The sequence below is a fragment of the Sturnira hondurensis genome, unplaced genomic scaffold, assembly GCF_014824575.4.
Source record: "Sturnira hondurensis isolate 20B ecotype Veracruz unplaced genomic scaffold, ASM1482457v3 Scaffold0021354, whole genome shotgun sequence".
Classification (NCBI taxonomy): domain Eukaryota; kingdom Metazoa; phylum Chordata; class Mammalia; order Chiroptera; family Phyllostomidae; genus Sturnira; species Sturnira hondurensis.
Window position 1 is genome coordinate 15,277,019 of NW_028093985.1, and position 18,073 is coordinate 15,295,091.

Consider the following 18,073-nt stretch of genomic DNA (forward strand, 5'->3'; position numbering starts at 1 on the left):
AACCAAAGTTTGAAGAAATTCAGAGGTGTATAGGCCCAAGGTCCTTATTTATTCCTTTGGCTATTTTCTTATCTAAGTAAAAATAACAAGATAACCAATTTCTCCTGTTTCTTCCTTTCATCCCTCTGCTTTCTCTTTATCTCTCCCCAAATCCCAAATACCCCCTCATTTCTAGGTGAAAATGAAAATGTAAATATTCCCTCTTTTTCTCCATACTTATATTTTGCGGTGTGTGTTATATACAGCACAATTTTCAGTGTGTCCACAATTGCAGAAGTTCTGTGAGGCAGTAGTGACGGTTGTCATTCTCTTTCATGGTCTACTCAGAGGTATCTGTTTTTCCTAACCTCTTCCCTGTATGGTGTACTCTCTCCCCTGTAACTTATTTTAGGAGATTAGAAAAAGTATAAAACCCAGTGATTTAGTTGTAATGTTGTTATGGTCCATCAGTATGCTTGAGAGAAACAGGATTTGTGTAAGGACTAAGAGTGCATTTAAGACGGGAGAGGAGGTGCCGCAGCCTCACTGAAGCGTGTGGTTTGGTTTCCAGGAGTTGAGGACTGCTGAAACAATGGGTCGTGCTCTCATATCTCCCGCTATTGCTGGGAAGGATTTTGTGAGAACTGAAGGCACCTTGGTCTTTGAACCTGGCCAGAGAAACGCCGTATTGGATGTCATCTTAACCCCGGAGACAGGATCTTTAAACCCATTTCCTAAACGCTTCCAGATTGTGCTTTTTGACCCAAAAGGTGGTGCCAGAATTGATAAAGTGTACGGGACTGCCAACATCACGCTGGTCTCCGACGCAGATTCGCAGGCCGTGTGGGGGCTTGCGGATCAGCTCCAGCAGCCCCTGGATGGTGACATTCTCAACAGAGTGCTTCACAGCGTCAGCATGAAAGTGGCCACAGAGAACACTGATGAGCAGCTCAGTGCCGTGATGCACTTAATAGACAAGGTAAGTGCTTGCAAGTGTCAGCAGTCGGTTTGGTAAGGTTTCATGAATTTAGAAAGTAAGAAAACAAACATACACATCTAGAATGACAGTTATCATGAAATTATAATAGAGTTAAGTTTCTGAACACAGGAACAGAATTTCTCATATTTAACACTGTCCTTTTGTTTGCATGTGACTTATGCCTTTTTGGAAACCTCAGTCTTGAATGCAGAGAGTGACGAGTTGTCTGCTGCAGCAGGAGGGGCAGCCTGGTGTCTAAAAAGGGGGGCTGGGGGTCAGAAGCTACAGGCTCTGTCTGTTTCTCCAAAGTGGATGAATACCTTTTAAAATTGCATCTCAGTTTTTTTTGATTCTATAAAAAGAGAACTTGAACTAGAATACCTGCAACATTCTTCCTGGTTAAATGCCAGAGAACAGGAGCTTTTTCCCTCTGCTTATTCTCTGCTCCTCCAGGGCGCTGAAAACTTTCACAAAAAGGAACTCCCAGGAATGACCAAATAACTAAAGGTGTTCAAATTGGTGTGGACTTAGACCAACCAGGTTTTATTTTCAACGTATTTGTATGTGTATGTCAATACTTACATCTGCTGATCTGAGTAACTGACTTAATAGTTACATGTATTATATTTTATATATCAGCTAAAGAACATTGAAAATTTCTAGAGTAGTATAAAAGACTTGAATAAATAGAAATCTATACCTTGTTTGTCAAAAGAAATAGTATTAGAGAGAGAACATTTTTCCTTAACCTGTGATAAAGTAGAAACCCTATCAAAATAAATTACTTTGAATTTTTTCACTTGGAAAAAATGATGCTCTAGTTCATTTGCAAGAATATATATGTTAGAATGAGCAGAAAGTTTTTGAAAAAGAAGAAAAATGAAAGGGTCCTCACCTTACCAAATATGAAAATACATTATGGAGATACAGTGGTTAAATCAGGGTGGCTATGGTACAGGCATAGACATTCAGATCAATGGAATAGAACAAAATGCAGAAATAAATGCTAGTGCTTATAAATATTTCATATGTGATAAAGGTGACAATTTAGATCAGTGGTCAGAAGTTACTCTGTAAATGGTGTTGTGATAGTTAATTTAACTACTTGAAAGAAAAATATAACTGAATCTCTGCCTTAAACCTTACTCCAAAATAAATAACAGGCAGATCAGAGATTTAATTGTAAAACTGAAATCATGGAAGCAGAAAACATGGATGAATCATTTTTTAACTCAAATCATTTTTATTTTTAATTACAGTTGACATACAATACTATATTAGTTTTAGGTGTGCACCTCAATGATTAGAGAGTATATAACTTACCAAGAGATCATCTCAATAAATCTGGTACCCATCTGACACTATGCATAGTTATTAGAATTCCTTTGACTATATTCTGGCCTGCAAAGTTACTGTTGAGAAATCACCTGACAGTCTATGGGAGCTCCCTTGTAAGTAACTGTTTGCTTTTCTCTCACTGATTTTAAGATTCTTTGTCTTTAACTTTTTGCATTTTAATTATGATATGTCTTAGTGTGAACCTCTTTGAGTTCATCTTGTTTGAAACTGTGTGCTTTCTAGACTTGTATTGTTTATTTCCTTCACCAGGTTAGGGGAGTTTTCTGTCATTATTTTTTCAAATATGTTTTCAATTTCTTGCTCTTTCTCTTCTTCTGGCACCTTCATGATGCAAATGTTGTGCTTGAAGTTGTCCCAGTGGCTCCTTACACTGTCTTCATTTTTTTGGATTCTTTTTTTTTTTTTTGCTTTTCTAACTGGGTATTTTATGCTTCCTTGTGTTCTAAATCACTTATTTGATTCTCGGCTTCATATACCATACTATTGATTCCCTGTAAATTATTCTTCATTTTAGTTAGTGTACCCTTAATTTTTTACTGTTTCTTTTTTATGGTTTACATGTCCTTTTTTTATACTGTTGAAGTTGTCAGTAAGTTCACTGAGCATCCTTTTAATTAAAGTTTTGAACACCGTGTCTGCTAGATTGCCTATCTCCATTTTGTTTAGTTCTTTTTCTGGAGTTTTGTTCTGTTCTTTCATTTGGGCCATATTTCTTTGTCCCCTTATTTTGGCAGCCTCCCTGTGTTTGTGTCTGTGAATTAGGTACAGCTGATATATTTCCTGGGCTTGGTCGTAGTAAGTGTTCTGTAGGGTCCAGTGGTACAGCCTCCTTAATGCCCCAAGTTGGGCCCTCCGAGTGTTCCCCCTTCATGTCTGTGTACACCTTCTTGTTGTAGTTGAGCCTTGATTGCTGTAGGCACATCAATGGGAAGGATTTACCCCCAGGCCAATTAGCTACAAGAAGTAACTGTGACCACCAGACCACTGTAGAGGATCAGCTGTGCAGGGGCTCATGTTACAGAGCAGGACTTACTTCAGCAGGGCTCTGGTGCCCGCTGAGTTTGCCCCTTGAGTGTGTCAGTTGTGGAGGTGATTGGGTGGTGTTTCACTGTGGTATGAAGCTGTCCGTAAGGTGTGCTGGCTCTGGGGCCTCCCAAAAAGTACAGATCAAGGCCAGAGGCTGCTTGTGTTCTGTCCAGGACCACCTGACATGAGCTACAAAGCAGTCTACAGATAGCTGCTACTTCTATTGGGCTTGGAGGTGTCCAGGTGAGGCCAAACTAAAACCAAGCTGGCTGGTGCTAGTGCCAAGCCCGAGGACATGTAGTGAGAGGTAAGGGCATGCTGAGGCTAGATGTGGCTTGTTTGGGAGATTTTAGGAAAGTCTGAAGTATGAGACAAGACAGGGCATTGGTATGGAAAAATCACTGAAAACAGCTTTCATGGGCTCAAAAGTTGGGTGGGGCAATGTGTCAGAAAAATCACTTGGCAGGGTGAACAGTGTGAGCTAGGTGGATGGAGACTCAGAAATGGAGCCTGCCTGCCAGCTTTGTTGGGGGAGGGCTCAGGGAAGGAACAGTGGCCTCTCCCTGCACTTTTTTAAAAAATTTTATTTATTTATTTTTAGAGGGGAAGGGAAGGAGAGAAGGACAGAAATATCAATGTATGGTTGCCTCTCATGAGTCTCCTACTGGGAACTGGCCTGCAACCCAGGCAGGCATGTGCCCATGACTGGGAATCGAACCGTGATCGTGTAGTTCACAGGCTCATGCTCAATCTACTGAGCTACACCAGCCAGGGCTCCCTGCACTTCTTTCTGGCAGAAAGCTTTCCACTACCCCAGCTCTGGCACTGATGCTGGGAAATTCAGGTCCACCTCATGTGTCCTTGGTGCCTTTGAATCTACTGCCACAGCACTGAAGCTCAGGGTGAGTGAGTCTGGGTAGGTCATTGCATGGGCCCTTTCAGAGGAACTACTGGGACCCCAGAAGCCCCCTGTCTCGCTCAGCCATAATCTTCATGGATTTTTATAGCCAAAAGTTTTAGGGACCTCTCTTCTTGGCACTGGACACCTGGGCTGGGGCGCCTGGTGTAGGGCTAGTTTCCCTCTCTCCTCAGGGGGACATCCATAGCTGAGATTTCTCCCCTGATGTTTTTCTACCTACCACACGTGGGTGTGGGACTAGCACATTCTGTGCCTCTGTCCACCCTACCAGTCTTGATGTGGCTTCTCTAAATCCCCAGTTGGAGGGCTTGCATTCAGCTAGATTTCAGGCAGCTCTGAATGGTGGTGGTTCTGTAGTTTAGTTGTAATTTTGATGTGGTTGTGGGAGGAGGTGAGCTGTGTTTACCTTCTTTATGCTTTCTTCTTGACTATAAGTAGAAATCATTTTTAATATATAAGTTTGAAGTGGGGAAAGTCTTCCTAAAGCATAAAACAAAACCCAGAAGTCATAAAGGAAATGATTGATAAACTTGACCACATAAAGTTAAAAAATAATTTTTGCATATATAACAAGCAAAGTCAAAAGGCAGCAATGTTGTATGTCAATTATATCTCAGTGAAACTGGGAAAACTAGTTAGGGGGGAAAAGACTCTCAGTGGTGTGGGGAATACTTGTGCAAATATATGTTTGATAGGAATGTTTATTTCAGCACAGTTTATAATAGCAAAAAGTGGAAAAAATAATCAGTATTTACAGGGGCTTGGTATATTCATAAAATGCAAAAAGATTTCATGTTTTAAACACATTTATAATAATGAGAATAAGGCAGTAATAAAACAGGTACTGAAAAATACACATAGTCACATATAGTAGGGTTAATATTTTAGCAAATAAAATACAAGATGCCCAGTAAACTTTGAATTTTATTTATTTTTTAAAATATTTTATTTATTTATCTTTAGAGGGGAAGGGAAGGAGAGAGGAAGGAAACATTAATGTATGGTTGCTTCTCATGCATCCTCTGCAGGGAACTGGACCCTGCTGGGAACTGGCCTGCAACCCAAGCATGTGCCCTGACTGGGAATAACTTTGAATTTTAGATGAACAATGCATCGATGCATTTTTAAGTATAAGTATATTAAAAATAAAAACATTTATATTTGCATGTACTTATATCAAATAATTATTGGTTGCTTATCTTAAATTCAAATAGAGTCACCTACACTCTATCTGGTAGCTATTCTTATATTTCATATGTACTCACTATAAGCTCTAGGGTAGCCCCAAATTCAGGGGTGGAACTTCCACGTACTCAACAGACCTTCATTTTGTAAGGTCTTGTATTTTAAGTGAAATGATTTCTTATTTGTAAGTCTTATTTTCCCCCAAATTCTAACTTCTTTCTAATAGAATCTGCTCTATACCATGTATTTTTTCACAGAAAGAGCTCAATAAATCTTACGTATTATTATTACACTCACTAGAATTGACTGCTTATTTTTGTTCTGAAGGCACAAATATTGTGCTAAAAAAAGCAAGAACCTTAAATGACTCACCGTATTTTGGATAAAATGTAGCTGTGGGTTTTGGTGAAATTTTGCTCTGACATAATATTCTGTTCTTTGATTTTCCTCGGTATGGTGCAATGAAAATTAGTCAAAATGCTGTCTTTGCTTAATAATAATGTCAGTCTTTTAAGACAGCTGGATTTGATATGCAAAATTTGATTTCTAAATTTGGTTTTTAAAAGCTTGGTAAAACACGAGTCAGGAGGTGTTGCCCCTAATGTTTTGTGCTGGAACACTTGAAAGAACACAGAAATGATGTGCTCTGTGAAATCTCCCTTTTTGTTTTCTCTCCTGACAGTTAAAAAAGAATATTTCCCATGGTTGACGCAGGCTCTCTACTTTTTTGTAAGCCGATTTTGATAATTTGGCAGTTCTTTTTCTTGTTTACATAAAATGGCCTTGTAGAGCAAAAACGTTTCCTCTTACATACTTTTTATGCTGTATATCTTGTATGTGAAGAATTCTTTTTCCCAATTGATTTATTTTATAATCACACTAACAGGACTTAGACTCAGCTCTGCCCTTTGCCACCTGGTGTTGTGCATCACGCTGGCAATAGTTTTACATGACCTGTCTCCAGACGGAGCTCTGTTGTTTGGGACAGGCCAGTGGAGGGGGGCGTGTCTCTCGTCAGTGCAGGCGGCTGTCAGCGGGCCTCCTCCTCACCATCTCAGTGCACTCAGGCAGGTGAGGTGTTCTCTTTCTCCCTCAGTTTCCTTTTCTGGAAACAAACCAATACCACCCCCTTCACAAGATTGTTGTGAATATTAGAGAAGTTAATATAAGCAGTGGAGAACAGCACCCAGGGAAACCAAGGATTATATAAATGATCTTTGGGGTTCGTGTGTGTGTGTTTTACTAAAGGAACTTTTTTTTGCCCTTGAATGTGAATGAAAGGTGGGGTGGCCCTGGAAGTTTTGGATCTTAGCCTTTAATTCTCAGAACCCCACATGTTACTCTGGTGGTTTCTGGCTTTTTATTTGCAAAAAAAAAAAAAAAAGTCTGTCAAACTGAATGTTTGTTTCTCTGTTAGAATTATTTTTTCCCTGTCTGGTTTTCTGGTAAGATTTTTTAATTCTTGAAATAATATTTAAAAATCACCAGATACATTGGGTATTGTTTCTGTTTCTAACTTTCACTGATATAAAGCAAGCTGCTTACTTATAGACAGGGCTATTTCTTTAGCTGATCATCGACCTGTGCAGTTTTTTACTTCTGCCTCCGCCTTCTGTACGTATGTCCGTTGTATCTTATGGATTGGTCCTACTTGTACTATTTCCCCTGAATCCTGGGAGCAGTCCTTGAGCTTATTTTCCGTTTAGCATCATTCAGTTTGTTTCAGTATCCAGTGGTCTATTCCTCGTCTCCATTGTAATTTTTACTTCGTTAAATTTTATTCTGTACTTTTGATCGCCTTTTCCTTATGGTTTATTCTCCACTCTTCCTTACTATCTTTGCTCTTACACTTATATCTTCAGTTCAGCTATCTGCTTGATTCTATGTGGATTATAAAAATGTGAAGAAAATATGGAGAACATGAGCCACTTCCTCCATGAGCTTAACTAGTAAGAGTGACGTAACAATCATTTCAGTGTTGTCATAAGTTCATTAATAAAGGTACATGCAGACTAGAAAGAGACTGATATGTATGTGATGAGGCAGGCGGGGCACAGTGTAGAAGTCAGAGAAATGATGACTAATTTGCATGCTGAAGAACTGATAGGGACTTTTCAGATATATGAGTGTAGTGGGAAAACAAGTCGGTGCCTTCACACCAAAGCTGAGTCAGACAGTAAGGATGTGATTCCTATCATTCTGTAAAGGAAAAAAAGAATTTATGAAGGCAGTTTTCCCTCTTACTCTCCTTTATCCTCAAACAACAAATATCCCTGTCCTTTGAGGTAGGAAGGCTCATACTTACGATAAAGGCAAGAATGCCAGGAGCTCTCGACTACTCCACCTGGAATATGATTTTCTCATGTGATGTTTAAAAACTTAGGGGTATGTGGTGGCTTCTGTTCATTGAAACACTGATAGTCAAGAAGAATCTCCTTTTATGGACAGCTATTCTTGTATTTATTTGCTTAATTGTTGGTCAAAAGAATCTCCTTTTATGGACAGCTATTCTTGCATTTATTTGCTTAATTGTTGGTCAAAAGAATAAGAATTCTTGGGGTAGATGTTAAAGTGAGGTTAATTTTGACTCATGATGTTGATTATTGTAGTTAAAAATAAATGATTCATGCAATCATTTTGGACTTTGTCTAATTATTAAATATAAACTATTTTGGTAATTTTGCCATTTCCTTATAAATGATTATTTTTTAAAGTATAAATGGATATATATGAAATATAATTTTGATACTGATTTCACTTAATTCCTCATAGGTTCATCCTTATTTTGTTAATGCCAATAACTGTTAATAAAGTACACATTTTATTATATGATACTTATTATTTAAGTACTTTATTTTTGGAGATACATTTTTATACTTGGATTTTTCCAGATAACTGTTGAAGGAAAAAGTCAAGCATTCAGTATTGAAAACCGAAATCTATTCTATGAGATTCTCTGTGCTCTTATTAACCCGAAGCGCAAGGACACCAGGGGATTCAGTCACTTCACCAAAGTGACTGAAAATTTTGCCTTTTCTCTGTCAACTGATGTTACCTGTGGCTCTCTTGGTGAAAAGTAAGTATCTTTTTATATACTAGCTGTACCTTATATGTATTCCTTCACAGTTTACAAAGTAATGCACCATGTGCATTGTCATTAGGTGATGGAACTAAAGACCAAAGACCATACAGTCAATGCATTATACCTACTGGGCAAATGAAATTAATTATTTGAAAAAAACAGAAGTTACATCAAGAAAAATGAATGTAGCTTGGCAACAATATATTCCTCTTGTTCTGAAGATAGAAAAGTTTGTAGCTATGAAAGTCTTGTTGCTCACTCTTCCCTATGCAATGCACAGAAGATGCGTTCTGAAGGCAGCGGGGTGGTCCCTGGCCGTTGGGCTTCCCTGGAGCTGCGGTTCAGTCCCATCCGTTTGCGGGTATCTCTCAGAGTGTTACTGAACTTCAGACTAGTTGTTTCATGGCTGCGGTTTCACGGCATGAAGCAAGCAAGAGGGAAGGGAAAAATAAAATGTGGCTCATGTTTATTATTCATTATATATTTAATTTTGTAACTATGTTAATATTCTTCAGAAGTCATGATGTCTTAAATTACATTCTTAACGTAAATTGGGTAAGTATAGTGCAAAGGTCTAAAAATTTTATTTCTCTTTGATTTAACACAAAAATGGCCAATAATAGAACACAAGTGGAAATACAGATTTCCTGCACTGTTCTTTCAGAGTAATGTGTTATTTAAAATGCAGTGATTATTATTTAATGGAACATGTCTGATTAAAAATGTGTATATAAATCTCCGTAAAGTTTATTTTTATTTATTGATTATTACTGTGGTCATTAGTCACTAAGATATGCTGAAATTCAGAGATATTTTGAAGACTACAGTTTTAAAATTTGATACAATAATTTAAATCTTCTATTTATGGGGCCCTTTATGAACTAACATGTTAATTGAAATAATGATTGGATATGTAAAACTTTTATTTTTATTTCTTAGATCACAAGACACATAAAATTCAAAGAGCTAGTCAATTCAGATATAAAAGTGTGACAAGGTAGATCAAAGAATAAAATAATAATAATGGATATTAACTATACCTCTGATCTAGTCCTGACATTGTATTAGAGTAAACAATATGAAATTGCCTTTTTTATCTAGGTATAAACAGTATAATATAGTGAAAATTTTATGTGGATTGAACTAGTCCTTAGGAAAAGTTGTACATATATTATTTTATCCCTACGAAAGAGCATTTTAAATAGCTGTTTAAGGATAGGGTTAGGGCTCTTATTATTCCTGTGTACAGTTGTAGAAACTGAGACCAGGGCCTTACACAGCTCTCAGTAGTTACGCGATTAGTCCAGGGTGAGCACTGGGCTCAGTCCCAGGTCTCCTACAGGCCAGTCCCAGGCCTGCTTGACTCCACCTCCCCCTGCTGCCCACCATGCCATGTGGTCAGAAGAGATTGTAAATCATTGGCTTTGTAACAGATCTTTTACCCTGGTCCCCTGGCTCCAATTTGCCCCAAACTTTCATCAGGTCTTGCCAGGGTGTGACTTGAGGTTTAGGTACAGAACCGACACCCCCTTATACTGTATTCTTCTTTTAACCCTGATGACTGCATCCTGGGGACTTGGTTTCCTCCATGAGGAGCATCAGCAAAGTATCTGAGAGGCTCTCTGTGCCCTGTCAGGAGGCCCTCCTCCTGTCCTCCCTGTCCCTAAATGTCCATCTGAGACCAGTGATTAGCAGTTCGGCTCTTCAGTACCATTTGTAAATGTCTCTGATGTTTTCAGAAACCTCTGAAATGGATAATTTCTTTACTTCGATTTAATTTGCAGAGGCCACAGTGTGTGCGTATGTGTGCATGCACTCATGCATAATTAAGCAATATCCTCTTCCTTTTTTCCTTTTATACTGTGTTTGACTATGTCGTTCAGTGATGGAGGTAGTTCGTAGCTTTGCATTCCCCATAGTCCTGATTATTTCAATTTGTTTTCCCATATTTCTGAAGATCACCAGTATGTTAAGGTTGTCTTAGATGTGAACTATCTACCCTGCTGTGAATGTTGGTTCCCATATCTGTGCATTCAAAGGCCCAGTGGGGACTCAAGAGAGTCTAAGATGCACAGAAAAACTGGTCTTTTCTGTTTTATTGCCTAATGTATTCCTAGGGCTTAGAAGACTATCTGGTATGTGGTAGATTCTCAGTGGCTGTGGTGCAATGAGTGAATAGAATGAATACGTGAATCAGTATATTTCCTGCCACGTGCTTCCTCTTCATAGACTTACCGTTCCTCCTGAGTTGTCCAGGAAGAGGAAACGGCACTTATGATGGCAATCAGGCAAGAATAGCATGGTGTGTTTGGGGAGATCTTCAAGCTAAAGGTTGAACATAGAATAAGCTAGGTATGGGGGGGTGTGTGTGGAAGAATCAGACTGAAGATGTTAGGTCTGTCACTGGAGGACAGTGGGAAAGGCTAAAGAACAGGGTAAATCAGGAAATAGGAGGACTGCATAGAGGTAATGTGCCCGTAAGAGAAGATGAGAGTGGAGTTGAGGCAGGGACATGGGGAGTGTGGCAACCTTGAAAATAATTGGGTTGTAGAATTAACAGATAGGTGACAAATTGAACTTAGAACATAAGGACTAAATGAAGACTAGTTTTTTTTACTCAGTAGACTCTGAAGATGTTGACCATCCTGATATGCATTATTTACATTTCCTTAAGCAGTATTCAAGGGCATCTACTGAGAGTGAGGGTTTGGGAGTTACAGGGTGTTTGTAGTGATGCCAATCTATGTGATAACATGGGTTCCTTCCCCTGGGTTTCTCCCCCCTCACTTCAGCCTGGACGTAAAGCAGATTGTGGAATTGATCCAAGTGAGTGTAGTAGAAGGGCATGGACATCCAAGGGTACGGTGTCAGGGAGAGTGTCATCATCAGCAAGGGGGAGGGGCCAGCAATCTGTCACACTTGTGTCAAGGTTGAGCAGAGTCCCCATGCGTCTGATGTCCTCAGTATGCAAAGGTGGTGGAGTCCATTCCACGGCGGTGCTGACTGAGCTAAACCTCAGCAGCTTCTAGTGGGGTGGAAGGGGGTTATGTAGCCGCATGGCTGAGGTTCACTGGTCTCAGCCACATTGCACACAGGTGGAAGTGACAGTGGCAGCTGTTAGCTGAGAGTGAGAATATGGGAGGCCAGATGGGAGATGAAGAGATGAGTTCAGGCTGTTGTGGAGGTGTGTGCACTTGAGCACCTGGTGAGGCTGAGGTGCTTCACCGGGACTCTTGGACATAGGGTCTAGAACCCTGGATTAATGGCTGGATTAAAGATAGATATTTGAAGGCATCAAGTCAAATCTGGTAGTCAAAGCTTGGGGGGGTGTAATTTTTTTTAAGAAATGACATATAGTGAGAGATAAAGGTTAACCCTTATTTAGCAGTCTCGACAAGGTATTATTTAGATCCATGATATAATTATATATACTGTACATATATTGAGGCCCATATTACTTATTAACATTTAATGCATAATTTTTATCCTAATATCCTCTACACTTTTCCCAGCAGGCTTCAGATCCGATTTGTCTTTGTATCTCCTCCTTGTTTGCAAACATGATGGGTCCACTGATCTGATGTATCAGATGCACCGGAGGACTGGTTAAAAAATACAGATTCCTGGAATCTCCAGCTCCGTCCCACAGCAAGGGTTCTGACTAAATAAGTCTGGGTTGTTATCCAGAAATCTGCATCTTTAAACAAGCTTTGAACTGATTTCAACACACTGAGGCTTAGAAGCAATTTCACTGACCATAGGATCTTAGCCTGGAGAGTTAAGAATTGTTAAGAGGGTAAAATTAATTGTTAAGTGGGTAAAGATGGTGGTTCAGGGCTGTTTCTCCTACCAGTCACAGGGTCAAATTAGCAATACTCTGATGGGTTAGAAAGGGATGAAGTAACTCTTGATGAATACATGGCTGCAGATATACAAGGTTTACAACATCCTTAAATAAAGCAGAGTGTTTCACTTTAGTGGTGTGCCTTTTCTTTAACCTGTCCCATCGGCGCTGATACGGGTCACCGAAAAGTCCATTTTATAGCTGCAGATTATACCTGATATCCATGAAACAGCTTTCAAAAACCCATGTTTTAGGTTATAAGGGGGATCAGGCATGGGGATGCAGAAAGTTCTGTGAAAAAATCATGACAACCATAAAAGAACTGAAAACACATTCTCTGCTTCTGGGTTAGTGGTGTCACGGTTATATTCAAAGAACAGAGCCCCTGTCTAATCCATTTTAACAAATAGAAGTGGATATATATAACAAATACAAAAAAAATACATAAAACGCATGCCATTTTAGCAGACCTTTTGCTTTTCTGTTGTAGAGGCAAGACCCTCCTCGACAGCTGCCCATATCTGTCCATACTGGCTCTTCACTGGTATCCTCAACAGATCAATGGGCACAAGTTTGAAGGAAAGGAAGGCGATTATATTCAAATTCCAGAAAGGTTATTGGATGTCCCAGATGCAGAAATAATGTCCGAGAACAGCCCATGTGAAGTAGTCCAGTTTACAGAGTACAGTAGCCAGCAGTGGTTTACAAGTGGAAACAATCTTCCTGCCCTGAAAAACAAGGTAACCTATCATTATAAAGAATTATGGCTGGAATCTGATTTTTCTGTAGCAGCCACACTCCTCAGAATGCATTTGCCTGATTAGATTTGTGGGAAGCACTACGCATGGTGAGCTAATTATGAAGTGAAACATGTTCCATTTTTGTGAACTATTTGTAAAAGATTTTGCCTCAAAAACAGCTGGAGATATTTCTTTCATGTTTTATTAAGTATACTATATGTCAAAGTAGGGAAAGTGAAGACATATAGCTCCACTAACATTATATTATATACCGTACTCATGATGAAGTCCAACAATTATCGTCAAAGTGAGTGTCATTGGCTGAAGACTGTCAGAAACTGGAGTGGAGGTAGAATGTTCACAGTGGAAAGCCAGGAGGTACCCTGCATTCATAAGGAAGCTAGCTCCCTGTAAATAGTAGCAGCAAGTAGTGACCAAAGCACCTAGACCAATGAAGCAAAGTTCAGAATGGGAGGTTCAGTCATGACATTAACTTGGAAACATTATTCAATTTTTTTACATGTTATAGGTATTGTCTTTGAGTGTGAAAAGTCAGCATTCACAGCCCCTGACTGACAACAATGAGATTCTCTACAGGATTTACGCTGCAGGGCCTAGAATTGTTCCCCAAACCTCTCTGTGTCTCCTTTGGAATCAGGCTGCTGCAAGGTACTTGTTTAAAACTGGAATTGTTTAAAACCGGAATTTGGTCTTCCTCTATTGCAGTACCATGGAGCCCATTTCTTTCTACTGAGCAATGATGGACTTTAGACTGGAGAATGACCTTTACAACAAATAAGACGGGGAAGCATAGGAGCTAGTACAGCATTGTGCAGGTGGCAAATGTAGCAAAACCATTTAAATGTGGGTTTAGCACATTATTTACTTTTTCATTATTAGTGCTTTCCTGGGACTTACCATGAGTTCTGCTCAATTCAGATAACTTTCCTGTGGATATTTGTTAATTTACTGGACAGGAAAGGAAATTTTTTCCCTTCCATCCAGGCTTTGGTTCTGGAGCTGATACTCTATGTCCAGAGGAACTAGCAGGGATTTATAATTCTGGTCCACGTATGGCTTAGAGTACATTTTGGGATTAAAGCCATGCATAGGAATGGGAAGAAGAGAGTGATTCTTTCTCTTGGCCTAAGGTCAAGTTTGTGAGCAGTTCTGTTACTCAGAACTCAGCCAGTGCTTTAGGGTCAGGCAGCACTGGTGCAGAGGGTCTAGGGTCCAAATCAACCACTAGATTTGGATCTCAGGCATCAATTCAAACGTGGTAGTCAGAGCTGGGGTGGCAGATTTCTTCTTTTTTTAGAGAGGGCATATAGCTAGAGATAAACCCTTACCTTTTTCTTTCTCTCTCAAATCTTCCACTAAAAGGATTTTGTTCCATTTCCCTGGTTATCGGTCTTGACAAGGTATCATTTAGATCCATGATATAATTATAAATACTCTACAGGTATTGGGGCCTATATTACTTTTTAACATTAATGTGTGATTTTTATCCTAATAACCTCTGAACTTTCCCAGTAGGTTTCAGATCTTATTCAGCTTTGTATTTCCTCATTGTTTGCAAACGTGAGGGTCCACTAACAAGATGTATCAGATTCACTGGAGCACTGGTTAAAAAATACAGATTCCTAGAACCCCCAGCGCCCTCCCCAGGGATTATATGGTTGGGAGTCCCAGTAATTTCTTACTCTTAATAATATCTTCCATGAGTATATTTCTTGCTTAATAGATTCTCCTATGTTCACATAGCTCTAAAGCCAGATGGAGACATCAAAATTTACTTTAATATTGATAGAAATTTCAGAGACTGATGAAATAACACCAAAGGTAAAAAGTTATTACTGGCTTTCAGCCACATAAACTAAAATCCTGAATAAGTTTAACAGCTTAGCTGGCTAACCAACCAACTGTCTTTTGAACACCAAAATTCTAGTTAGTCTCTTTTTTTCTGTGGAGGAAAAAACCCAAATTATCAGTTGAAATTCCTAATGCCTGATGACAGGTCTTAAACCTAAAACACAGATACTGTATGATTTTTAATATGTAATTAATAATGAATGTTTCAAGGTTGAACCTGTAGTTGGAGGTTAGAAGTTTTATGCCCTTAGACAACTGTACTTGAACAACAATTAAAAAAAGTAAAGTGAAAAAATAAATTAATTAATACTTAGAAAAGAAGAAAAGTAAAAAAAAAATCAAGGCACTAAAAGGGAGGGGGCTTAACCAGTAGTCCCTGAGGAATGCTGTGAAGTCTTGGCGTGTGACGCTGTATTTGCCATGATCACGACAATGTTCTTATGCTAAATTAGCCAGACTCACAGAAATCCTGCTATACTTTAAAGGACTCTGGCCTGGCTGGGAGGCTCAGTTTGTTGGCACCTTGTCCTGCACACCAAAAGGTTGCAGGTTTGGTCCAGAGTCAGGGCACATACCTAGGTTGCATGTTCAGTGCCCAGTCAGGGTGCTTACAGGAGGCAACTGATCGAAGTTTCTCTCTTTTTCTCTCAATTAATTAGAAAAATATATAGATGTATATCTTAGGGTGAGGTTTACAAAAAAACAAGAAGAAACAGAATAATCCTGGGAAACATTTATGTATTATAATTGGCTCTAAACTCCAATAATAATAATAATAATAATAATAAGGAATTTTTAAGCATATAACTAATCATTGTAGTTCAGATTACTGCAAATTATGAAAAATAAGAAAGGGTGAATACTACATGTGATAATGGCTGTGTCAATCTTTTGGGAGTTTTGAAAGATGGAAAAGGGTGTCTTCTATTGAAAAACCTTAGGTGTGGTTGCTTTAGATTAAGTAGCAAATGGTACTGCTCTGTTGAGAGGACCAGCTTCTTCGGTAGCTGAAATGCTACTGGAGGGCTGGGTAGTATTTCAGGTGCTTCCTGATGTCTCCTGTGGGGTCTGTTGTGTCATGTCATGCTCAAGATGTTCCCTCCAGTGTTTCTTCCGGACACTGTGTTGTACATAAGTCTGGAGTCAACAACACTGAGGTTCGTTATTTTTTCTTTAAAAAGCATTGAGGACCTTATGCATTGATGAAAGCAGAATAGTGACAGTTGTCTTTTTGCCCCAGCTGGTTGTCTGACAGTCAGTTTTGCAAACTCATTGAGGACACTTCAGACTACGTGGAATGTGCCTGTTCTTACATGTCTGTGTACGCCGTCTACGCCCAGACTGACAGCTTGTCTTCATACAATGAAGCCTTTTTCTCTTCTGGATTTATATGTATCTCAGGTCAGTTGCAACATTTTTGTGTCAATGACTTAAAATATTTATGAGAATGAAAGTCTGTTTTGCCATATTCATTTTATATGCACAAAATGCAAAAATTACTGTAATTCATCAGCACTGGGAGAAAATAAACTTTCCCGTTGTCTTATCCATTAATTAATTCAGTAGATGCTTATGGAGGGGCAACTTTGTACTGAAGATACAGGAAAAAAACAAGACACACTTCCAGCTCATAAAGAATATAAAATACAGTGTGGGGTAGAAGCTGGACAATAGGAAAAGATACATGTAGTTCACAGTCTTGTGAGGGCAGGTTCTACATGAGTGTCAGGATTGCGTGAGATAATATATGCAAAACAGTTTGTATTTTTATTAAAGAAAAAATACCTACCCCTTTGGTTGATTTATATTCTACAAACTAGAAGCTCTAAATATGCTCTGTTTTAAAAAAATAAACTGTTGCCCTGGCTGGCGTGGCTCAGTGGATTGAGCCTATGAACAGAAAGGTCACCAGTTCAGTTCCTGGTCAGGGCATGCACATGCCTGGGTTGCAGGCCAGGCTCCTAGTTGCGGGTGTGCAAGAGGCAACCAATCTATGAATCTCTCACACACTGATGTTTCTCTCTGTCTTTCTCCCTCCCTTGCCCTCTGTCTAAAAGTAAATACATAAAGGCTTAAAAAAAAATAAAAATCCAAAAGCTAAAAAAATAAACTGTCTTTTATATCTAGTTTTCATTTCTGGCAGGAGTCGGAACATGAGTTATGTTAATACCTGTCCAACCATTTACCTATAACTTAACTTAGAATAACTATATAATTATTCTCATTTCCTGCATTGATTATATGGTTGAGAGTCTTAATAATTTTTATTCTTAATAACATATTTTATAAGAATGACATTTCTTGCTTAATAGATTCTTCTAGGTCAACATAGTTCAAAAACCAGATGGAGACATCATATTTTACTTTAATATTAATAGAAATTTCAGAGAATGATGAAATAACACCAAAGGGTAAAAAGTTAAAATAAAAATAGATGTTATTTTTTTTTAAAGATTTTATTTATTTATTTATCTTTAGAGGGGAAGGAGAGAGGGAGAGAAACATCAATGTATGGTTGCCTTTCGTGCGTCCCCTGCTGGGATTTGGCCTGCAGGGAACCGGCCTGCAACCCAGGCATGTGCCCTGACTGGGAATCGAACCGCTATCCTCTGGTTCGCAGGCCCGCGCTCAATCCACTGAGCTACACCAGCCAGGGCAAAAATAGATGTTATTTTATGTATATCAACAGAGAGATAAATCCAAGCTCTGCTGTGACCCACAAAAATCCCTCGCTTGTTCTAAATGCTGAACATCAAAACAAAGAGCTTTAAAAACTAAAGTGAAAATACTGTTTTGATTTTTATAAAAGACTAGAAGACTATATTTCCTGGAAGAATTGTTAACAAATATGTATTTTTTGCAGCTTACTTTAGTAAAGGCTACATAGATTTGCTCATGTATTTGAGAATAAACACCTAAATATCAGCATCTATTTGTATTATTTTTGACTTGAAGTTACATTTGAAATTACAGTTGACCTGTGAACAAAGTGGGGATGGGGGACACTGACCCCCCCTGTGAGTCATACATTTTTGTAGAACTTTGGCTCTCCAGAAACTTAACTATTAATAGCCTACTGTTGACCAGA

At 38.9% G+C, this 18,073-nt stretch overlaps 1 protein-coding gene across 1 annotated transcript in view; it reads left to right on the forward strand.

Moving 5' to 3' along the window:
- ADGRV1 (adhesion G protein-coupled receptor V1) overlaps nt 1-18,073 on the forward strand; it is a 508,576-nt gene that overhangs the window by 221,732 nt on the left and 268,771 nt on the right. Inside the window, exons 78-82 of the mRNA XM_037032075.1 lie at nt 551-958; nt 8,339-8,523; nt 12,864-13,113; nt 13,643-13,782; nt 16,226-16,386. Coding sequence (XP_036887970.1) covers nt 551-958; nt 8,339-8,523; nt 12,864-13,113; nt 13,643-13,782; nt 16,226-16,386 — 1,144 coding nt within the window. The remainder of the gene's footprint in view (nt 1-550; nt 959-8,338; nt 8,524-12,863; nt 13,114-13,642; nt 13,783-16,225; nt 16,387-18,073) is intronic.